The sequence below is a fragment of the Magallana gigas genome, chromosome 2 (assembly GCF_963853765.1).
Source record: "Magallana gigas chromosome 2, xbMagGiga1.1, whole genome shotgun sequence".
Classification (NCBI taxonomy): Eukaryota; Metazoa; Mollusca; class Bivalvia; order Ostreida; family Ostreidae; genus Magallana; species Magallana gigas.
Genome location: NC_088854.1, coordinates 21,209,102 through 21,234,914, shown reverse-complemented (window position 1 = coordinate 21,234,914; position 25,813 = coordinate 21,209,102). Strand labels below are relative to the sequence as shown.

The following is a 25,813-nucleotide window of genomic DNA, read 5'->3' as shown; positions in this document are numbered from 1 at the left end:
AATTTGATTAGAAACATTAAATTCTAGTCTATGCTTACTGAGTATTGATTGAAAAATCAACAATCTATTTGTACTTACATGTATGTTTTCATCTATCTTGTTGGGAAATACATGTTTAATTTAGAATTATAGTATCTTTTTAATTATTGTTTTTATATCATTTATCGGGGTGTACCAATTCTTAATTATTCATACTTAAAGTAGATTTCATAAACGAGTAGTTATGTTTATTATATGCGTTTAATAAGGTAAGCCCATTAATTATCAAATTGATTTAATCCTAATTTATTTAGAAATAGGAACAGTTATCGAACAATAGGTATTTTTTAAAGTTATACGTACATGTAAATATATTTAAATGAAAGTGAATGTTTACCTTAATAACATGTATAACAAACCAAAAATTAAAATTCTCTGTTTTTTTGCCTTAAAAACAAAACACTCGCCATTTTTGTGCACAGACTCAGGACTTACGCCTACCCATTAGCAGGCGTAGATTTAAACCCATATTTAGTCCCGACTAAGTTTCCGCCTTTTTGTGAAACGCAACTTAGTCTGGTTTTGAGATTTAGTCCCTGATTTAGTCCGGACCAAGCTTACGCCTGGACGTATGCCTTTTTGAGAAACGGGCCCCAGATTTGTCTTAAACTTTGACATTTGATACTTTTGGCCAAATACTATTTCTCATAAAACGCTTTTTCATTCATAATACGGATCCTGATAATTATCTTCATTAAAATGAATTGTCGTAATTTTCCAAACTGTGTTACTCAACTCGGTAAATGCTTGCTTTATTAGAAAAATCACTATATTTGATTAAAGAAAAAACTTTAATATTGCTTTTAAAAATGTGATACACACCCTTTTTACTTGTCCAGCTTTCAGTGCGCCCAATATTTTGTTAAACCATATGTTGCACTGTGACATCCAGTTGCGTAATTGTTTTGGGTAAATGGCATGAAGCGTATAGCGTATACGCTGACCACTGATACATTTACTGTAATCCAACATTTATTTGCGTGCAAGAAATTTTTGCGAGGTTACGAGAGCCTCGTGGTCGCGAAAATATCATGCCACGAACCATTCCTTGTCGTGGGACTGAATAACAACACGGGTTTGGATAATAACATGGACATGTCAACTGTTCATGCAAGAATTTATAGCATAAAGCGTTGCAATTGCAATGCTTAATGATAGTTAGATCATTAAGTGGCGTTGTATCATTAACGGTTGTTATACTTCTTCTCATGTTTTCAGTGAAAAGAAAAATATACTAATTGATGGAATCAATCCAGCGACTGTAATATCAAAAGGATTTATGCGTTTCCACGAGGCCAGAAATAAAACACTTTAATATGATGTCTTTACAATGTATGTAGCTATTTTATGGTTGTATGAGAAAAGTTTCTTACTGAAATATTTGTCTTATTTTCTGTATTTAGACTACGTTAAACCAAAATTAATTCAATGTAAACATGTCCGACAATCTTTGTAAAACAAAATTTTATTCGGATTTCTTAGTTTCAATGTGGTTCAAAGAGTCGAATATCCAACTTTTTGTTGCTTACTAACTATTTTCCTATATTTCTGTAACAAAACCTGAAAAATTTATTGATATCATGTAAGATGAATATGAAATCTTTAACATGACAATTATGTAACTTGCGTATCTTTGAGTACATTTTAGCTAAATATTGTAGAATATTGAAAATGTCTGATGTTTGCAAAAGCTCTATATAGTAGGCTAAATAATGGGGGAAAGGCATTATACCTCTTTGGGCATTTTTCTTTATACAGAACTCTTCTTCACAAGGAGGTTATAATTATAGCCTAAAATGGCCGCGACTATCCAGCTATCCAATGAGTAACAGCCAAACCGAGTATTATTCAGGTACTTAATTTTTGTAGCAAATTGCTCTTAATGTGGTTTCATCAATATTAGTTGAATACCAATTATCGTGGATTTCGTTGTTAAGTGAATCCATGAAATTAATGTTGATCGAAGCGCAATTTCTACTATTTATTTGTATTGAAAAGATCATTGGCCACGAATTTACGTATCCTTGAAACCGTGTTTTTCTAATCCACGAAAATTGATACCCTTGAATATTTATGAAACCACAGTATTAAGAATTCATGTAAAACAAGTAATAGAAGGAATTTTAGTAATAATTTGTAAATGTAGGGAGACCATCTTTTACGCATGGGCGTTCTTTTCACAATTTGTTAATAGTTTTCTTTTCATTGGAGGTTTTCTAATAAATTTGCAAGTAGAATTTCTGTTTAAATTCAGTTATATTATAGAGTATCCTTTGAACAGGAATTAAAGGTGATTTTTTTTAAATTGATGGGCGTTCATTTACTGGTTCTGTGTTATCTTTGCCTGTTATTGACTTTAAATCATTGAATTTATATTATAAATTTCAACATAATATCAATACATCTTAAATATTTGTGTTACATGACAATGTTTAAGATAGCAGAAAAGTATAATACATACTAATATAATATTCTCCAAAAATGAACTGATGGCAATTTTCAATGTTATGAAGTATTCTCACTGAATCTGAACGTTGTCTTCTGAAAATTAATCAATATGCACAACATAATTTATAATAAATGTATACATTATGGATATTGTTCTATCGATATCTAAAAATTTTATAAGTGCACTTTAGCGCATGCAATGAAATTAAAATTTTATGAATAAAACTGAAGTAAGGTATAACAATGTATTCTCCCTGGCTTCCGGTAATCCCAGCCTATTTAAAGAATAAGATCTCGCGAAATCTTCCTTCTTTAGTTTGGCGGAGATATGTATATAAAGATATTTTTTTTTTCAAATACTCATAAAATTCTAATTTCATTGCTGTGTGTAAAGTGACATTTAATTGAAAAAATAACTTTTTTTTTTATTTTGTTGTCAATGTAACAGAGATTCAGGGTCAAGCTGCCTTTTCACTTCTTGCTGCCTGGATATGGCGCTCTACAAAATACAATGACAAAAATTTATGTATCAACTGATCACATCAAGTTGATTAATTTAAATACAAAATGTAAAATCCAAAACTATATCAAACACCTGAAGTAAGCATAAGCCCTTAGGGTGAGGAGGGTGGGAGGCTTATACCTTACTTCAATTTTATTCATAAAATTTTAATTTCATTGCATGCGCTAACGCGCACTTATAAAATTTTTAATTTTATTTCATAAAACTGAAGTAAGGTATAACAATGTATATTTAAAGCCTGATATGTTTTAGATTTTAATTCTCTTTTACTTTCAGAAATGAATTAGAAAATTCTGACTCGTTTTCAATTGGTTTATTGTAAAACGTATAGAAAGTATTTGCTGATTTCCAGTTTGCTAACTCCATAATTTGCTTGACCGACAATCCAAGCTTATTTGCTTTAGAAGTACTGGCCCCTCTTGTAGAATGTGCTTTAAAAATGCTTGTATCAATTCCTGCATTTCCCAATACTGTTTTTAACCATCTAGCAATAGTACAGGACCTAACTGGCTTATGGGGTTTCAAAAAACTGAGAAAAATTTTATTTTCTCCATTTCTAATAGGTTCTGTGATTTTTAAATATTGCATAATGTGTTTTCTGACATCAAGTCGTTCATTTTCACACTCCTTGAATATCAATTTAACAGGTTCCATTCCCACTTTTCGTGTTTTAGTCAGTTGAACTATTTTAAACACAATTTCGTTTGGGGAAATTTGCATAAATTTCAGATCTAAATGGTACAGCTCCGATGACCTACAAGCTGTTGACAATGCCATAAGGCTGGCAACTTTCAAAGTTAACAACTTTAAACCTAAATTTTCACAAGGCCCTAAGGAAATTAGATATTTAAGTACAATATCTACATCCCAAGTGTGATTGTATCTAGGCATAGGTGGCCTGGAATTAAACACTCCAGACATAACCTGCTTTATAAGGTTGCTTTGACCTACTTTTATACCATTAATTTCAGGATGAAATGCTGAAATTGCAGATCTGTAACTGTTTACAGACCTATATTCGTACCCTTTTTGAAACAACTCTGACAAAAAATTTGCAGGCAAAATGGTGGAAATGCATAAGCTTTCATTCCTCCCCAATGTGCTAGGAATGCATCTGTTCCCATAGCAAATGGGTGGGGTTTCCAGCTCATGTACTTCTCTAGCTGTGCATTTAATCTGTTCGCAAACAGGTCCATCTCTGGAGGACCCCATAACGAATTTATCTGAGCAAATATCTTGGGATTCAACCTCCAACTGTTTATGCTCATGGTTGACAGATTCCTGCTCTCCCAATCTGCTGTCTGATTGAGAGATCCAGGAAGGTGCTCTGCTGTAAGAGTTATTATCTTTCTTTCCAGACAATATTCCCATAGATCTTTTGCAATGTTTGTTAGAATGGGTGATTTTGTTCCCCCCATCTTGTTTACATAAGTCACAGCAGTTATATTGTCCATTTTCAAATGAATGTGTACATTTTGTTTGTTTTTGGTTACTGATTTTACTGCAATATTTGCAGCTTTCAGTTCTAATGCATTTATGTGAAGTTTTTTCTCTACTGGGCTCCATGGATCCCCCATTCTTGTTTGGGAAAATGGGCAGTGGAACCCCCACCCCATCGTGGATGCATCCGTCTCTATTACTAAGTCTGGCTCGTTTGTTATTATTTGTTTCCCATTCCAGACCTGCAATTGTTGAATCCACCAGGAAATTTCTGTTTTGCACTCCTGAGACAGATTTATTTTGTTCTTGTAACTCTTTTCTTTGATCAGACATTTCGTTTTGAACATTTGTAATTCCCTGACATAGAGTGAGGCTGGAATTACTGCCTCCACTGTTGCATTCAATGATCCAACTAAACTTGCCAATTCTTGGATTGTAATGTGGTCGGATTCTAAAGCTTTTTGACATTTCATTTTTATATTCTGAATTTTGTCTTAAGGAAGGTAAACACTCATTTCTACTGAATCTACTTTTAGACCCAAGAACTCTATTGTTTGTGTTGGTTCTAGAACTGATTTCTTCCAGTTTATCAACCACCCCAGGTTGTGTAATAACCAAATAATAAAATCTCTGTCCTTCATCAACCCTTCTTTGGTTTGATTCAGAAGTAGAATATCGTCCAGATAAATTACCAGCCGTATCCCCAGTCTGCGCAGAAATGCTATGATTGGTTTCATAACTTTTGTGAACAAACGGGGACCTGCTGCTAAACCAAATGGCAGGCTTGTGTACTGCAGGAGTTGACCCCCCCCCCCCCATGTGAATCTCAGGTATTTCCTGTGAGTTTGGTGTATTTGAATGCAAAAGTATGCATCTTTCAGATCGATTTTGCACATAAAATCTCATTTGATCATAATGTTTTTGACTACTTGAAAACCTTCCATCTTGAAATGTTCGTATACTACATACTCGTTCAACTTTTTTAGGTTGAAAATGGGACGAGACCCCCCCATCTTTCTTTGGACGTACAAACAAAGTGCTTATGAATTGATCTTGAACACTGTTTTTGGGGTCCACAATCTCCACCGCTCTTTTTTCTAACATTTCCCCAATTTCCTTGTTCAAAATCTGATATTCTTTCTCCGAGTAGTGAATTTCCGTTACAGATATTTGCCTGGGTGTTTTCAAAAAATCTATTTTGTACCCCCTCAGTTCGGTCAGAATTGAACAATCTTTTGTTATTTTCTCCCAGTTTGAAGCAAAATGTATTAGTCTCCCCCCTAACGGGATTTGATTTTGTACAATTTCTGTCAATTTCAACTTTTCTACACTGGGATGGAGATTGTGGTGATCCCCTAAAACTTTTGATATTTGTTCTACCACTATCGGTTTATTTATCTGAAACGTCATTGACGTACCTTTGTTTCTTTGTAATGCCACCTCTGCCTCTGAAGTTCGACCCCCTGGTCCTTTTCTGCTCACCAGAGGGTCCCTGACGAAAGGGCTGGTCGACAGTCTGAGTCAGCCTAGGTTTCTTGGTAACAGGCCTGGCGATATCCCTTGACATCCTCGGGCTCGCTTTTTGTCTTTTGACTTCCGGTACAGGGTAGCATAAAAATCGTTCCCAAATAGTACAGTGTCGTCCTGAAGTTTTGCCTCGTTGTCGCGTAACATGCTTTTCGCTTTCTTTGTACTCTTGAGAATCTTGGCGAGGAAATTTATTCTCCGCTCGTAAAGACACGCCTCGTTCACCTGGCCAATCATAAGAATAGTCTTTTCCAGCAACTTGACCACATCTTCAATATCCATAGTTGATGTGTGGCCCTCGTGAGCTTTGTCTAATTCTTCCCATATGCGAGATACTGGTCCCATACACTGAGCGACGCGTTTCTGAACAAATTTCAACGACGAATCGTGCATTTTTAAGAACTTCATAGACTTGTGATCCGCCACTAAGTCCTCAATGTAATCGTCAATTTCCGGAGGATTCAGAAATTCGTTACCCGGTATGAACCAGCCATGCATCTTTTGTACAAAGCCTTATAATGAGCATACATACCAATGCATTTGGCAGCAACAATATAGAAACCCACCCTTGCCAATTTATGTGTCATTTATTTAATTTTTAATTTTAACTTTTTCTTGTTTATTTTCTTGTTTTCAGTTTAAACAAACCAAATTTGGTTCCTTGAATAAACGACCTTTAACGCAATCTTGATTCTCCGACATCACTTAAAAGAAAAGTATATTTAAATTAAATACTGTAAATTCCATTAAACGCCAGGAATTAATTTCTGCGTTAAATCGCGAGTAGCAACTCTCGCGGATTTTAAAATCTCGCTTTTATTTTTCAGACAGTTTAAAACTATAGGAAATTATAACAAAAAATTGCTGATCGCGATTTTATATTCTGGCAATTTGATACAAAACACCGGAATTGCGGAATTAAGTACTCACGAAATATAAGGAATTTACAATAATAGGAGGCGTTATAGCAACAACATTGTTTTTGCAAATTATTTTACAATGCTTCAGATAAATGAAATGTATCCTGCTTACTGGCATGCTTCATATGAACAATCATATTGTATATTGACATAATCTTTCAAAAAGAAAAAAACCCAACTATCTTGATATGTCACTACAACTTTTCAGACGTAAAACTTTGTGGATAAATATATGTACTTTACACAGAATTGCCGTTATTATCTTTATTGATTTCAATGTGTTATTGAAAACTGAACGTCACATATTTCCAATGTGTGAGAATATACCAAATGTAAGTATTATATGATGACATGTTCATGTGTTGCTTTCATGCAGTACTAAATTGATATGCAATAATTATAGGATGTGTCCATCTACGTTATTCAAACTTAATCCTTTGATTATCGATTAACGGATATGTATGTCTTGTATCATATTCGTATTTTTATTTATGAGCATCACGAATTGACAGTAATAGGAACAATAAATTAAAACATTAAATAAAATAAACCTGTGTCGTTTTATATCAAGTTGTTTGTATAATGGGTTCTTCTTTTTTTTTTTTGCTTATTTACACTACAACAATATATAACCTCTTTGAACTTTGAAGACTGTTTGAGTTTGAGTTATGATAAAGGTATTTTTATGATGGTTGGTCCAATTATATAATAATCTTGTAATATAAATTTTACTATTTGAAACCATAATAAAATGATAATTATTTTCTACTGTATCATATCTAATAGTGTATCTGTTGTTTTCTTAGATATTCGTTTACTCCAAATCATGACATGAATAACCTCAAAAGCTACAGACAAGTAGTAGCTTCAGTAGCTGTTAAATTAAGTCATTATGATTAAAGTTTCTTTTATAACGTCTGAATAAAAGAAAAAATAGTATCTTGAAAAATATCAATGACTTGTACAAAATGCAAAACTATGCCATGTGGATTGATACATTTTCGTTTGAGTCATGGTTACTTACACAAAACGTAACAAATAATATCTTTATTTTACAAATTGAATAGCTGTGTAGTCCGATGTTTAACATGCATATTGTCTCAAAATATAGTTTAAATTTTAATAGTGATGTTTTGATAAATGAAAAACGAGTATCAAATTATATCATCAATCATAACAAACCTCGGAAAATAAAAAAATAAAAACAATGAGTAAGATTACAGAAAAAAATATCTTATAATAGGATTTTTTTTAATTTTGAAAGTGGTACTTCAATGTAATCATTTATTTTTTCCTGCAATCAATTTGCAGATTTTTCACGTCATATTTATTAAATGAGCATTACTAAATAAATTGGAGCTATGCAGCCCGAATCCGATCAATCATATTTGATAAATTTCCTTTTATGCGTTTATCCTATAAGCGTATCCATATGCAGTAGATATAAGTGTTCAATTTGGGACATTTTTAAAGCTGCTTGGTCCGATTTTTTTTTTTTACAGTATCAAATAATTTTGCATACATACTAATTGTCTAAGAAAGTTATGGACTTTCTCTTATTTACACTAGCATAATTGGTCTCCTTTCAAAGTAAGAAATATTTAAAGTAACTAAAATAATTTCTTTTTGGGTAAACGAAAAAACAAACCAAAATGCATAACGGGAATGTATAGAAAAGGAAACCGTTTGGTTTCGTTCTCCGTATGATTGGGTTTCATCAACCTGCATGTTATGCATCGACTGTAAAGAAAGCAAACTTTAGAAATATGAGCGAACAAAATGTACACCTTTTTTTTTTTAAAATTACCTAAACTTTGTGACCTTTATTTTTAGCGATGTCGAAGTCGTAATACAACCATACCGGTCTCTACGTCAGGGGTAAATTTTAACATGAGGCGAAATAACGCGATTCCCCTTATTTTGTCCCTTGTTTTGTTAACAAATGTACATAGTTTTTTTCCATTGAAATTTGGCGTAATTGACCAGGAAAATAACTGAAATGTCTATTATTATACACATACTTAGCATAACCATCGTCTAAAAGGTTACCTAAAATTCTATATTAAATCGGACCAAGCAGCTTTAAAATCATGGTTTGAGAACAAATTGATATTCATATTCAGTAGAAAATCAAATCTCAATGCAAATTTGAGCAAAATCAGTTATGTTAAAATATTTTATTAAAAATTTCTACTTACTAGACATTTGTAGGATTCAATTGCAATAAAATGATATCACTTGAAGTACTATAGATTTGCAGGAGTTTAAAAGTAAAATTACACGAATTTTATCATAATTGCCATGTTAAAAACCCGAGACGTATTTTTGCTTTAATACAATAAAGTACCCGATATTAAAATAATTTCGATTATTTGATTTGAACATATTTTATTGCATTATATATTACAATGGGATTGGGCACAAGTTATAGAAACTTAATTCGTCCTCTCCCTATCGATTATTTGTTATGTAACCCGCTTTAAAAGATCGATTTTGACTAATAATTATTTAATAATGACTGAAATTTTGACTTATGTTGATAATCTTTTATGGTTTGGACCCTGAATTATATAAAGAAATGAAATTGGAATAATTGTATGTTGACATTTACAATCAGAAAATACTCTAGGACTTGTTGGAATCATATAATGACATTATTACTTATTAGGTTTGTTACTGACTGTGTATAGAAATTTGTGGGGTCGGTAAAGTCCATAGAAGGCTCGGCTCCGCCTCGCCTTCTATGGACTTTACCGATCCCACAAATTTCTTTACACAGTCAGTAACAAACCTAATAAGTGTTTTGTTTTGTCGAGGACCTAAAGTTTGATATGTTAACAAACAGAAGATAATACATAATATTAAAATTCATAGCTTAATTCTCTATTTTTTTTTTACCTTTCTCGTCAGTCGTCTGTGCAAACCTGGATGCCATATTGTAGGATCATAATATTACCTCACGAGCAAATGGGGGTCACTCTAAATATTTTGGGGCTTAAAAATCAAAGGTATGGTTGAACATTTGTGTAGAAATCAGCTTAAATAACGTTACGTCCGCCATGTTGCCGTATAAATTTTGACGCTCGCCGTGTAAAGAAATTTATAAGGCAATCACGTGACGCTATTCATCCAATGACGTCGAGACATTCCAGTCCGAGGCAAAACAAAAAAGATTGTAATTTTGCGACTACTAATATAGACGCTTTTAAAACCACAGTTTGTTAATTAATTTACGCCGATCCGCAGTTTTCCCTACTATTTAATGTACAATATCCCTAACAGGATATGCATAGACATGTTACCTATAGTTTTACAACTATTTCCTTAAAATTACGTAATGACAGTGTCAGGGTTATCATAAACGTTATGATACAACCGGTATACCTTAGCCTTGACATTGACATACATACACTTAAATGATCACCTCTTTTTCGTGAAGTTCATTCATTAAATAGGATTGATACTGAAGGCAAGTATTGCTTAAGTGAATATTTTTTTTTGCAAAGACAGGTATTGATGTACACATATATTCTTAACACAAATACATATGGGGATAATATGTCAGTTTAAAAAAAATACCGAATTGAATTTTTAAGAGTAGCAAGAAATTTGTTCGGCTGCCTTGTCCCGACTCTGGTCTATAAATTAAGCATTAAATATTGCGATGTTAATAATATTCGTGTGTATTGATTTCAATGATAAGGTAGATATGTGGTCGATGTCTCTACAAATACAAAATTATGTGGGGTATTTGAACATATTGATTCTGTTGATTGACGAAATTCGCGAAAATTTGAGCTTAGAAATAAATTCTAAATCCATTGTGGCTCCAAAATTTGACCAAAAACTATTGGATTTGAAAGATGTTCATTTAATAATCTTGAGTCAGGTTTTTTTTTCAATCAGTAGGTCGGGAGAGGGCAAACAGACATTTCTGAATAGTGGACCATACGTTATCAATGCAAAATGACTTCATCTTTACCAAACTAATATAAAACCCGCATAAAATGACATTTCTTGCAAATGTGTAACCTTGTGTTCAATTTGATAAACTGTACTGAACTCTCTATTAAAATTTGACAAAAGTTGTATATTTTTAATAATGCGCAATAATTATTTTTAGGCCAGTCAGTTGAACGTCATTTTACAGCTAGGCAATAATGGGAGGAGGGTTTTCCTATCAGCTGTCTGATTTTGAAGACACGATCCTTGAAGATATTGCATTGAAACCCAACAATGATGGCATTTGTGATGGGAAGAGTCCAACTGATCAAGATTGTGTGGATTGTGGTATTTTTCTTCTTCAAAGCAGGGCCATTGCAAGTTTTTTCTTTGTTTAGCGTCCACCCAAAACTCAAAAACCTGTCTTTCTATCAGGAAAAAAAACAAACCTTGGAAAAAAAATCACAACTTCAAAGGTTCAACAAAATAAAATTTGTTATATATTTTGAAATATTTTCTTCATTTTGTAACCAAAAAATACAAAAATAACAAATACCTACATGTACTTTATGCTTTCCATTTTGAATGTTTTAATATTTGATTTCTGACCCGGCTTTAAAAATGCGATCCTGAGCCCGACATATGACAAAGCGATCTAATTTTATGAACAACAATTGTGGTTTTTTTCTTAATTTTTACATCTCAAAACCAATCCATCCGCGGACACTTAACATAGAAAAAACTTGGAATGGCCCAGTCTAATAAGTCTTTTATGACAATTTTCAAAACAAAGCTGTAGCAAATCATTAAAAACAGTCCAAGAATAGCATTATTCATGGGGAAGTAAATTTGTGGTTGGTCGTTTCTAAATAAAAATCATAGCACACGTGTCTTTGTAATGAAATTTGTAGTAATAAGTAAATTTGTGGTGGATGGTTTCTGATATAATCATTTGGTTAAAAATCCTAGTATCTTTGTGATGATAGAGAAGCTGAAACACTTAGAGAAATATCATACTTTCTCGATCCAATCTCACTTCCCGTGCATGGGTTTTAATCCATTTCACTACGACATTGGTCCATGCTGCCAGACAGTCTCTAGGAGTAGAACTTTGTAAAATTGATGAATGTTTCAATTTTTTTTATTTATAAGAAATTCATATTTGTTTCAAATTCATTTATTTAAATGTTTCATATTTTGTATTTTCAATAGATGAAAGTGATGATGAAAACGATGACGAATATTCGTCAATAGATGTTCGTGATTACATTGACCAGTTTCCGTTTGAAAACCTTGTATTTGAGGGAGGCGGAGTTAAAGGACTTGGCTACCTGGGAGCGCTTAAGGTACGAATGAAATAAAAACTACATGATATTAAAATATAATAATTACATTTTCTAGTGTATTTGTCTGTGATAACATTTAGTTACGTATACATTAGTTCAATACATTTCACTAATAACGAAAATTACCTACTGTTGGGGTGAAAGTGGGATTTTATTTGCATAATTAAGGGGAGAGATGGTGTTGGTCATGTGACTTTTGTTGATCATATGACAGTTATAATAGAATATAAGGTAAAATGTTATAAACATTGTGGAAATCATTCTGTGAATCTTTTATATAATCTTTAGATATGATAAAGAAGAAGTTTCTACTTATTTTGCGCCCCCCCCCCCCAAAAAAAAGATAGTAAAAAAAAAACAAAGAATTTTTCAGTTCCCTTTAGTTGGCTTTATGTATTATGTAAAGTTTTTTAATTAAAAGTAGATAATTTAGATGAATTTTAACGTTTTTCACTTTAGAAATGTACGTACATGTACAAAAACATAAGTGGTTAATATAATAATAGAGATAGTCTTATTATTACTGTATTCATGGTAATAAAAAATCCAAAGGATGTACTAGTGTGTCATTTTTGATGTTTCAAAACAGAAACTGTCCCAAAAAGTAACTAAATCCCAGAAATATAAGTAAGGGTGATTCCTATTGTAGTATCTCCTTTAAATGCCAAGAAAGTGGCTATGAAATTTTGACATGTTATAAAGAACATGCAAAGATTGATACATTTTTAAAGAAAGTTTCATTGAGCATCGTTAATTTACTGTAACATTCTGTTATGTTATTATGATAGTGCTACGTAAAAAGGCCAATGTTGTTATTTTAAATTTTTGATGATAATTTCTATCAAGATATCAGAAAAGGGGACAATTCATATCAATATATATTCCTTGTAAGGCAAGAAAATGGCCACGAAAATAATATATGTATATGAGGACAGGACTTCGTAATGTTGATGTATTAAAAACCCGATCAAATTCATCGAAAAATACTTTTTTACACTGCAACTTGCTGACCCCCCCCCCCCCCCCAAATGAAAATGACGTAAAAATGTCAATAACTTAAAATTTGATCGTGCAATTGCTGAACATTACATAAAATATAGGTAACAATTAAGTATTATATAATGATTATAATGGTCGAGGCGTACTCAAACCTATCGCTTTATTGGATCTGATCACGCCCGACTAAAACTACCACCTCAGAAAACTCAGAAAAAGGATTCCTTAAATAAATAAAAGGGCAATCATACAGTATCTCATTAAAGTAAGCTGGGTAATATTAGTAATGAATTTCACAATTCATAACATTACACTAATAGTTTATGTACAATGATTATCTATATAATGTGTTTTTATGTCTTTGGAACAGCTTTTGGATGAGATTGGTTTGAGAAAGAAAATCAAAAGGTGCGCTGGAACAAGCATTGGCTCTATTTCAGCTCTTGTTGCAGTGCTAGGGTTCAACGACGAGGAATTAGACGAAATCTCCAGGAAGAATCTCGGTTCATTTCTCGGTTAGTATACATGTTCATATCTATGTAAATTTGCTTCAATATATGATTTGAAATAACGTCTTTTTTGTAAGAGAAAAGACATTAAAAATAATATTTTCTTTTCAGATGTCGGGAAATGGAGAATCATTTATAATGTGTTTCAATATTTGGGCTGGCAAAACTTTACCTCTTTTTATGATTATATTGGAACGTTAGTGGAAAAGAAACTTGGCAACAGAGATGCGACTTTTCGAGATGTAAATCACAATATGCTAGTACATATTAAATGCCGTTTCAAGAAGTGTGGTCCGATTTATTGCATTACATTTTAAAGTTAGAAGATTAAGAAAATTACCCCTTTTCATTCAAATGTTTTGAGAATATTTACAATAGTCTATTTGCTATTCAAAAACGCAAAATACATGTATATCTTTTTCTCGGTCTAAAATAATCTCAAATTAAAAAAAAAATCTAAAAAGTTTGGATAGTTTAATTGTGTGTTCAAATGCATAGCAACTTGATAGAGAAACAGACAAGCAATTTTAAGGATAAAATAGGGAAGAAATGCACAAGCAACCGGGCCTTGTGTTGATTTGACAATTTTTTTCAATGGCTTATTTCAACACATCGTTATTGGGTTTTTTTTTTATAATTTGCAGATATATACTATATGCAACATTCATTTATTAAGCACGGACACATTTTAAAAAAAAATCAAAATCCGACCACACTGCTTTTGGTTTAATAAGAAATCTATAATAAAAAAACAAACACAAAACGCACTATAGTAGATGGCACAAATGTATCGAGTGAGAGATTTATCTTTCATTATTTTCCAATCAACAATATAGAATTGAATATAATGATAATATATCATTAGCATGTTTAGGACACTCTCAAACATTTTAAAATAACACTTTAAAATAATAATCCTATTGTTTCCTTGATCCACTACTATATGAAAACTTGACTATCCGTTTGCATTGTATTTGTGCAGCTCTATGAAAAGACGGGAAGGGAATTATGTGTTGTAGTTACCAACTTAACGGTACTACATGAGGAGTACTTTCATCCGAAGACAACTCCAAATATTCCAATCCGGCTAGCCATCCGGATGTCAGTCGCAATACCAGGTTAGGTCAATAGCATTTAAGCTTACCTTGGTTTTTAGCTCACCTGAGCTGAAAGTTCAAGTGAGCTATTCTGATCACATTTTGTCCGTCGTCCGTCTGTCCGTCCGTCCATCTGTCTGTCCGTCTGTAAACTTTTTACATTTTGAACTTCTTCTCTAAAACCGCTTATCCAATTTCCACCAAATTTGACACAAAGCATCCTTATGGTAGGGCAAATATAAATTCCAGAAATAAAAGTCCGATCTGTATTCAAAGCGGAGAAAACCTTGAAACTGTAGAAAAAGGGGATGCATTTTTAAAAATCTTCTTCTCAAGAACTACTGAGTCCAATTCAACGTAGTTTAGCATAAATTATCCTTTTGGGGAAGGAAAATTTTAATTGCAAGAATTAAGAGCTTATTCTGTTTCAAATCTGAGTGATTACGAAAATAATAATAAAGGAAAGGCGTGTTTCAATCAGTTTAATAGCTTCGGGTTCGGCATCCGGTAAAATGGGTAGGCAAGACTTGGCCTGGGCAAAACAAAAGATTGGCAGTTATTAATCTGCCAATCTCATTAAAATTTCAGGATATTTGATGGACCAGTATATTTGTATTCGCTGTAAATATTGCTGCAAAATAATGCGTATTTGGAATTGACGATTGCCGATCTGCCCCGGCTTTTATTTTGCCACGGCCCGGGTTTGCATACCCATTTTATCAAGACTCGTATTCAATACTTCTAAAACGAGGTTCTTTGTTTAAAGCAGCCATGACATTATACGAAAACGGGTCGATCTGACTATGATGAATTTGCTTGTTGTGCAACAGTTCGCGTATGGAGGGAAATTTTTGAAACATGCAAAATATATTGGTGCCGATTTTGTGAAGTAAATTGAGGCTAAATATTTCAATGCGTTGACAGTTTTCACACATGACGTTGGTGTTAGCTTGTTCTGATTTTCGTTTCGTTTTCATTAATATTTATGCTTTTTAACCTGGGATCTATCGTCTGTATTTCGTGATGTTTACGTATCATATCAAACAGAGACTTCGGTAAATCAAACAGTTAACTGTTTACCTGCGCAAATTAAGCAAAATTTGATATATCAAAAAAGTACTGAAATACAATTCATTCTATCGGTAATTCGGCATTATCTTTTGCGTAATGGTAGATTAATGCAATAGGTTTTGTTGAGATGCTCGGCATTTTTTCGAGTTTATTCAGTTTAAATAGAGTTTAATATCGCTGACGGAAATATGTAGGTATATACATGTACATGTATATATATGATTCATTTCAAAAAATAAATTGTGTTCTTTATTTGTTATAGTGCACGTTTCTTGTGTTTAATTGTTTACATTTTCTATTTACTAACCATATTTGAGTGTTAAGCTTCGAATTATAAGCAAGATACAGAGATCTGCTCACAATTCTATGTTTGTACACAGATCTTAAAAACTAAAGATTAAAAAAGTAAAAAATTTGTCAATATTTATTAAGAAAATTTTCAAAGTCTTCTTCCAGAAACCAACTTTAACAACTTATTGTATTGTAAACTTAACCTTTTTTCGTCATTATTACTCCTACTGTATATGTGATCCTTGACTGTGTTTGTGTACATTTGTATAAACTGATTTTGAACCTCAAATACCAGTGAACTGGTCTTGTGTGAATAAAAGAATTGAAAATCTTAGGCCATTCTTTTTTTCCATTTTAAATGCTGAATAGGAAATACCAAGTTAAAAATCTTAAGCTGAATGTAATAAACTCATGTGAACAAAATATGACTCAAACCTAGGCAAACTGTGAGCTCTGTATATTGCTTATAATTCTACGATTGACGCTGAAATTTTGGTTGAACATTAGAAATTCTATATGAATGAGAGTATGTTAAATACTTGTACAAACAAAATAAAAGAATGATATTCTGTATATACCTACTCTCTGGGACCCCCTCTTTATACAATAAATAATGTGAAATCTACATCAATTTTGATTGTTTTTCAGACACGAGTAAATAAAAACGACATCTTTAAAACAGTTTCCATAGTTCTGACACATTTCTGTTGCGGGAATAAAGTAATTATCGCTATTCCTAAGAAAATATCACAGCGAAAAATTATCCTGGTTTGTACGCGAAGTAAATAACAGTCATTATAATGGAGAAGACAAATAACATTTTTGAATGTTTTCATTTGAGGAATTGAGCACATTGAGGTACAATTTTCTTCTTCGCATGTAGGATTTTTTAAATAAAAAACAATAACTATTATTTTTTTTTTAAATACAATAACTAGTAAGTAGTTGATGAAAAAAATGTACCTATATGCTCTCATATATTTTGATCGCTTTACAAAGTGGGGGGGGGGGGGGCAGAACGAAAATATAGGGAATTGGAAGTTAACAATCTAACTGTGTACCCCTACCAAATGTTTAGTTTTATATCTTGCGTAGGATTTTCTTATTCTGGTAAAAAATAGTATTTCATGAAGGTACAATATCAAAGATTACGTGTATGCAAAAATAAGTGTAAAATTCGAATACTTTACAATATCAATGTTTGTTATTCTACCGAGGGACCATATGGCACAATATCTTTTGAACGCCCATTGTTGCCCAGGTGAGCGATGTGGCCCCATGGGCCTCTTGTTATATTTCAAACAACATTTATTTACAAACACTCACAATAACAGTAACTTTATTTCTTCCATTGATCGTTTTAGAGAGATTGATCAGCGCATTGAAACGAATATTTCGTGTTATCCATTACAGTAGTAAAAGTTTATATGTTTATCAATCGTAAATTATCGTTTGGAATGGAATGCAGTTGATAGATTTTTCGTTGGACGTATAAAGAACTAAGAGTATTCATAAAATATCGTAGTAAAATATTCTCTTTGATTTTTAAAGTTAGAAAAGTCCTTGGAACAGCCGTACTGAGATTTAGAGTTATGACTTATTATGTTAAGAAATAATATACTCTTCATTACAGTGCAATATTGATAATTTATGTATTTCTGATCTGAAACTTTACTAAAGACGTTCGTGGTATATTGGACAATCGCACTGATCTTTGCAGTAGCTGTGGTAGAATACAAAACTTAATTGCTCAAACTTCGACCAATTATACCCTTAGAAAGAACAAGAAAAAATCAACTTAAACAAATGAAATTCCTCTAAACTTGGTATATACATAAGTGTATTTATGTACATGTATATAAAGGAATTTATGTGATCTAAATACTTATAGTTTAGGTATTATATAGTGTTCTACTATGTTACATTTAATTAGTCATATTTGTACAGTATGAGGATTTAAAGGGTCTTTTGGGGTTTTTATACTCATACCGGTAAGAGCATTTTCAGGCTATTAGCCTGATCCTAAATATTTCAATTTTGGCTCTAAATTAGCTTGCATCGGAAGTTTTGCCCACCTCCACCCCTTCTATCCTCCTTACTAAATATTTTTTTTTTGTTTGATTGGTATGGATAACTTCCTTTTGTAAAAGGTGTGGGTTATTTTTGGGGCCCCATCTTCTGCTGCATTGTTGATAATTTACTAAATGTATGCAGTCTCACATTTTCATTCTTATATTCAGTATAACTTCATCTGGCATTTTTAATAAATGCTCTTCACACAAGCCATAGTTTTTCTTTATCAAGGTAGCAGCAGAACAGAGCTGCAAATGTGCCTCAGGTTATATTCAACAGTAATAGTAATGTAGGGTTTACCAGGATTTAAGAGCACATAAGGAAACAAAATATGAGGATAAAGATATTTGTATACATGGATGGGGTTTTTGAAAAAGGATGAAAAATTGAGCTGCATCTATTCGTATAAAAGGGATGTTAATTTCTTATTGAATAGAGTTTGTTTTTTTAAAGTAGTCTTTAGAAAAACACACTTAAACTGTTTTGAAAAAGACCGAATACAAAATAAAACAGAAAAAAACAAACGGTGTTAAGTATATCGAACGCTTGGAATTGTTAAACAATTATTGAATGAATTTGTATACGGAGAAAATTAAAATTGAAATCTTTATAAACTCTGGGTTTTTTACTGCATAACTAGCTTTGGAGACATCTCTATAGAGTGTTGTTGTAAAACCCTGTGGATCTTTTCATTATCTTTCACAGGCTTGATTCAACCAGTGAAATGTACGGTAAATGGACAGACCGGTCTGTACTGTGACGGGGCAGTCATCATGAACTACCCAATCTCCTGCTTTGACGGTATATTAACAGAACAGTAGAAACATATATACCTTCCTAATCTACTCAACAGATATAGCCTTATAATGAAAAAAATGACAATAACAAACCGTGAACCATCTCAAAAATCCAAATTTAAATTCAAAGCAGAGCAACAGGGACCTTCAAATAGATAGAGGTAGGATCAGGTGTTTTGGAAGTAAGTCAGACTTGACCATGATCCACTTTTGACAATTTGATTGGTATTGTTCGGAATACTGTAAAACTTGTCAGCTACAGTAGTTATGTCAAATGTTGAAACATTTGTGGCTAAGACAAAGATTCGACCGATCTGCCTTTTAATGAATATATCTATTGTTATTCAAATGCATCAATTAATAATTGCATATTCAATTAATCAAATAATCATTTCCTTACCATAATTAAATTCGACAAAATTTCATTATAGAGTTGTAATAATAGCAGTGAGATATGTAAAGAGGACATTGAATTTTCTTATTCAAAACATAAAGGATGGTGGTTGTCGATGAAAAGTGAAGACTCTTTTCTCCAAAGGCTACATCCTTTAGAAGATTTACCCAAAATCTTGGACAGGAGAAACAAGTTTGCGAGAGACGAAAAAACAGCAGATAAAACGCTTGGTTTTCTTGTGGTAGGGCTTTGCTCTCAAGAAGTTTAACATGTTACTTTATAAACCATTTTGCTTTAAAACCGCTTGCTTTTAAAAAAGATTGAATTTATACTTCTAAAAATGTTTCAAAACGTTTTGAAATAAATACAAATTAAAAACACAGCATGTAAATAAATGCAATTCTTTCAGTTATACAATGTTTTCTGTATAGGAGAGTTAGCTAGGGATGAAATAAATTTAATGCATATTTTATGGGCGAATATAAACTAAAAATGACTTTACGTTAAATTGGTACATCCTCAACTTTTTTTTTTGAAATTATAATATAAAATTGTTAGCAGACGACGTACGACGGACGAACACATCTGTAACAGACATGCAAAGGTCTACAGGAGGGGGAGGGAGGTTGGAAATGGTGCCCGCACCTACTTGGAAATTTAAATTTTTTATATTCTGATTGTATCATAAAATTTTCGAAAAAGGCCTTGGAACCCCACCCTTCCCCTCGCAAACACAATTATCGCTTGTACCTCCTCCCCTGGAAAAAAATTCTTGCTTTAAAACCGCTTGCTTTTAAAAAAGATTGAATTTATACTTCTAAAAATGTTTCAAAACGTTTTGAAATAAATACAAATTAAAAACACAGCATGTAAATAAATGCAATTCTTTCAGTTATACAATGTTTTCTGTATAGGAGAGTTAGCTAGGGATGAAATAAATTTAATGCATATTTTATGGGCGAATATAAACTAAAAATGACTTTACGTTAAATTGGTACATCCTCAACTTTTTTTTTTGAAATTATAATATAAAATTGTTAGCAGACGACGTACGACGGACGAACACATCTGTAACAGACATGCAAAGGTCTACAGGAGGGGGAGGGAGGTTGGAAATGGTGCCCGCACCTACTTGGAAATTTAAATTTTTTATATTCTGATTGTATCATAAAATTTTCGAAAAAGGCCTTGGAACCCCACCCTTCCCCTCGCAAACACAATTATCGCTTGTACCTCCTCCCCTGGAAAAAAATTCTTGCTTTAAAACCGCTTGCTTTTAAAAAAGATTGAATTTATACTTCTAAAAATGTTTCAAAACGTTTTGAAATAAATACAAATTAAAAACACAGCATGTAAATAAATGCAATTCTTTCAGTTATACAATGTTTTCTGTATAGGAGAGTTAGCTAGGGATGAAATAAATTTAATGCATATTTTATGGGCGAATATAAACTAAAAATGACTTTACGTTAAATTGGTACATCCTTAACTTTTTTTTTGAAATTATAATATAAAATTGTTAGCAGACGACGTAGGATGGACGAACACATCTGTAACAGACATGCAAAGGTCTACAGGAGGGGGAGGGAGGTTGGAAATGGTGCCCGCACCCACTTGGAAATTTAAATTTTTTATATTCTGATTGTATTATAAAATTTTCGAAAAAGGCCTTGGAACCCCACCCTTCCCCTCGCAAACACAATTATCGCTTGTACCTCCTCCCCTGGAAAAAAATTCTTGATCCTCACATGACAAGTGACCTGAGTGATCTAATAAAAGGGGAACGTTTTAGCTGACTTTTGTTTTTTTAGTTCAACAACGATGACGAGACAAACAACTATAATTCGGTAGTAGCACGCAGAAATAAGCACAAAGTGACGTATCCAAATACTACGCTGGCAAGGTAATTTCCTTTTAAGTAAACCCATCTGATGACATCCAAAGTATTAATAATCTAAAAATAATGACAATTTAAATCAGAACGTCTCGATGAACTTTGGTTTATTAATTTATGGTTAACTTAATGCAATGCTTGTAAAAGTCAATTTTGCCTAATAAATGAATATGCAGGAGTGTGTAAGACGTTTGGTATCCTCATCTGATAGCATTAAACATTTTCAACTGAGATTGTGATAGCTTGTATACATTTTTTATAAGCTGTTAACCAATTTAATGCCTAGGTAGGTACTTGCATTTTGTAAACATGACAAAGGATTTAAAAAATACACAACGTCATTTTATTCATATTTTTTAATCACTTACGGTGGGTTTTTTTTTTGAGTTCTTAAATAAATGTTAACAGGAAAGCCTTAGAGAGAAAAAAAACCACCGTAAGGCTGGGAATAGAACATAAGTCTACTAAAGAGGCTATCAGTAAATTCTTGGAGGTAAATTTTTCTTACTCCAGCTTTTGTAGTTTACGATGATGTTAAGTATCACTTAATTTATGTTAAAATTGTAGGTAAAAAATGTTCAGTATAATCTGTTGCTCAAACTTTGGTTTGAATTCTTGTTCTTAAAAGCATGGGCATTTTAACAGTTAGCAGGAAAGTATGACATTGACTGCAGTAACACCATCACCAAAGATGAGTTGACAGAAGTTTTCAAAGATGTAAGTTAATGATTATACTAATGTCTGTAAGTTAATGATTATACTAATGTATACTAATGTCTGGTAAGCTCGCTGAGCAAGACAATTGACTGATCAATAAAATGAATATTTAGTCATCTATGTTGGTCTATAATTGATTTCTTTTGTTTTTCAATGCTTTATAAAAGGAAACATTCACTGCTGGACAGAAAAATATACTGTTTGGAGAAAATGCCACAATGGAAGATGCAATGAAAATGATGGATAAAGATAGCGATGGAAATGTAATTACCATCAAGTCATATCAATGCGATATTAATGATGACATCTTTCTTCACCCTTCACAACATGCATATGACATGAAAGATGCAATATTTATATTGTGATACAGTGACACACAAATAAATTCTTTCAAAGCCTTGAAAAAGCCTGAATTAATTTGCAATTATAGGTTAAGATGGTTAAGTCACAGTCAAGTTAAGTAAGCCATACCTTGAGTTGTCAACATAAAGTAAATGCAAAGGCACGAGTCTCGACGATTTGTTTTTTTCTTAAATGGAATATGTTTATCCCAACTCATTTAAGGGGGTTCTAAGATTCGTTCTAAGATGTATATGATAAAAGTACATCATAGAAAGAACATACATGTCCATGTATATCCCCGGTTAGATCCGTTACTTGGGATTCTTAAAAGATGACGTTAATTAAGGCACTCAGATTCACAAAACTGAGCAAAACATAGTTTCATAGTCGATTAATTAGGGTATTGATGTAAACTGTAGTTAACGGACAGTAAATTCTAATTAAAGACGTATTTAAAAAATAGGTTTACTATGCATGAGTTCATGTAGCTTGTTACGTAGATAATAAATTGAATGTACATGATTGTAGATACAGTACACCGTTTTACACTTTTACATATGTACCATAATATTGTGTTGCGTTAACAAAACAATCTATTTACATTGTAGATAAGCTTCAGCGAGATCGTCGATTTTTGCAGTCGCAAAGGATTTGCATTAGCATACTATGGCATATTAGGATCAGAAAAGCAACATATCAATTCGTTAAAGGACTTGACTCAAGCTTTTTTCGCAACGGTAGTTTTAAACGCAGACCAGATAGGATTCAGTGTAAGTCAACAATTATTTGAAACTGTTGTTCAAGCTACAATTAAGAGGCAAAGCTAATTATACATAAGTGTGCAAGTTCTCTTTGCATGAAACCCCGATAAAAGACAAAATGGGGTTTCACAAAATTATTATACCTTGCTTTTCAACTATTGATATATCTATGTTATTGATATATATCTTTGGTACTCGGTACAAATTCATCAAACTTTTGTTTTTCATTCCCGATTAGGAATGCTATAAAATGTTCATATCTATCTTACTGATATTTTAAATATCAATTTATTTTGAAATACTTTTAGTCTGAAGATCTACCCAGGACAGTCGGCATCCATACGCATTATGTAAACACGACTGATTTTGATGTGGAAACAGAAGATATAAAATTTATTATGGAGGTATTTGAAACTTTATATTTTGCCTTTAAAGGACTATATTTGGTACGGTCAAATATCTGCCCCCAATTTTAACCAGTTTTTTAAAAATGAATCGTATACAAATCAAATCTTTATAAATTATTGTACAGAGTATGTCTGTCACGTTGATCTTGTTTTTAGTCATCGTTACTTATTCGCTGTTTATCTACGACGTCACCGTAATGACCCAATTCCCGTAATTTTGCAAACAAATGAAAATATTGTCATATTTTCTTTATAGTTTGCATTCGTTAGAATAGAGCGCAGGTCTGCTCAAGTACGATTTTATCATACGTGTATGTTCATATAATTGTACACATCATACTAGAAAATGGTACTTGAGCAAGCTTGCGCTCGATGTTTCCCAGTCGAAAAACATTCGGAAAACACCCATATTTTGCCACAAATCATCAATTTATAAAAATAACACAATCTTCATGACGTCATTTTTACATTTTGACGTCACTATAGTGATAATCTTTATTTCAACAATTTTCCACCTTATTTTTAAAGCTTTTTTTTGGGGGGGGGGGGGGGCGAAAAATGCACAATACCACACATAGTCCTTTCTTGTACATATATATTTTACATCTCAGAAAACAGGTCCGGCTTACTTTGTATATTAATCAATGTTTGTTTTTACGAAAAATATGTCTTAAAAATAAATAAAAATTTATGTAGTAAGAGAGACTTTGTTTTTTAATTAATTATCAATAAATATAATAATTTGAAAATTAATTTTTTTTAACTTTATATATATTAACATGTAAAATGAAATGCTTTTTTTCTAATCTGGAGCAACAATTAGGTAAGAGAAAATAAGACTTACTTCACGAAACCCAGTGATATCCATTTTATTTATTTTTATTTTACAGGAAGGGTACAAAACCACCTTGGCATTTTTGAAACATTTTGCGGCTACAAAGCTAAAACCCAAACAATCTTGAGACCTGTGTGCGTGAAGTCAAAGTTTCTTTAAATTGTGAAGAAATACTTAAAACTCAATCATTTGCTATTTATTATAATAGAAAACCGCAATATAGAATAATGACATCAGTGAATTCGTAATAAAATAAAACTACAACCTTATATACATTGTATGTAGAACTTTTGCATTTGTTCACTATGCCTCAGACTATATGTGTATAAACAATATTTGCATAATATTTTCTCCTTCGTAGTTATTTATATTATGTAACATATTCGAATACTAGTAGACACTCAACTGAGATTAGAATTGTGTGACAAGTGCGTCAAAATCTAAACATTGTTGTTTTGTCGTATTGAATGATGGAAGGTTAATATTTTATTACGGGCCGCCAGAAGGCGGTCCGTTATTTGATATACATTTAAATATTGTCACTGCGTTTCTGCGGGATAGTTTTTTTTTACAGAATTAATATTATGCCTTTTTTATGAACTAAAAGTAAACTTGCATATAGAAATATGTTTTATGCCTTTTAAAAAAAATAATACATTTTTTGGGTTTACTCGTAAATATTAAGTATGTCATAGACTATAATGTTAGACACGTTTTTTCTCTTCGAGACTATATTCTATTCGGAAAATTTCGGAGTGTTTCATTCGTTTAAAAACAAAGTATCGGTATAAGGGACTAAATAAAGACCTCAAATACTAAAGACCTGAATGACATGAACTTTTATATAGATAATATATTTAAATTTCTATGTGCTGCGTCAAAAAAAAATAGGAAACAAATCCGGCATATTTTTTACTTCTAAATTTGTGCAGATTCTACCTGATGACATGACTTCACATGTACCTTTAAAATAATCCATTTTTATTTTATTATGGGGTCCCTTAAAATCATTTAAACCAATGCGACAAAAATATCAAAATGGTTTGAAATACATAATATCCAAGAGAATAATGATGTGCTGAACTTTGTATTAGAATAATGTACAAATCAATGTTTTCTTTATTACTTTATACTATTGCAATTATCATACAAATACCGTTAGAAATGCTTACGGTAACGAACTCGATTTTTAATAATTATTCATGCAGTAAAATGTTTAACTTCAAAACGTATTTCTGAAAATATATAATAAAATTTACCCTTAAAATTAGTACAACCAACTCGTTATTGTTTGTGGGTTTTTTTTTATGTAATCAACCAATGGTGATGCATACAACTATATTTTGGCGGCCCATTTGACGCTTGCGTCAATATGATCCCTTGTCATTATACCCGCACTTTCTAAAGAAAGTTCGTGTATATTGTTGTTACACTGTTCCGTCCG

The 25,813-nt window shown here is 32.1% G+C and overlaps 1 protein-coding gene across 2 annotated transcripts; it reads left to right on the top strand.

Annotated features, from left to right (window-relative positions):
* Positions 1 to 1,791: 1,791 nt before the first annotated feature.
* Positions 1,792 to 25,585, top strand: LOC105331200 (uncharacterized). 2 transcript variants are annotated; one of them, XM_066075554.1, is made up of 15 exons: positions 1,792 to 1,891; positions 11,021 to 11,187; positions 12,052 to 12,185; positions 13,552 to 13,696; positions 13,802 to 13,932; positions 14,673 to 14,808; positions 18,928 to 19,023; positions 19,515 to 19,654; positions 21,225 to 21,316; positions 21,716 to 21,800; positions 21,953 to 22,024; positions 22,192 to 22,287; positions 22,975 to 23,136; positions 23,436 to 23,531; positions 24,425 to 25,585. In XM_066075554.1, exons 2-15 carry the CDS (start codon positions 11,058 to 11,060, stop codon positions 24,494 to 24,496), a joined length of 1,587 nt encoding a protein of 528 aa, XP_065931626.1. In that variant the 5' UTR covers positions 1,792 to 1,891; positions 11,021 to 11,057; the 3' UTR covers positions 24,497 to 25,585. The 2 variants fall into 2 exon arrangements, with proteins under 2 accessions (XP_065931626.1, XP_065931625.1); XM_066075553.1 differs by lacking the exon at positions 1,792 to 1,891 and adding an exon at positions 10,290 to 10,366.
* Positions 25,586 to 25,813: the final 228 nt, after the last annotated feature.

Excerpts from the sequence above, each read along its gene's own strand:
- LOC105331200 (XM_066075554.1), top strand. The coding sequence starts at position 11,058 with ATGGGAGGAGGGTTTTCCTATCAGCTGTCTGATTTTGAAGACACGATC. Across the intron at positions 22,288-22,974 it reads ATAAAGATAGCGATGGAAAT|ATAAGCTTCAGCGAGATCGT; the intron begins GTAATTACCATC and ends TTTACATTGTAG. Across the intron at positions 23,137-23,435 it reads CAGACCAGATAGGATTCAGT|TCTGAAGATCTACCCAGGAC; the intron begins GTAAGTCAACAA and ends AAATACTTTTAG.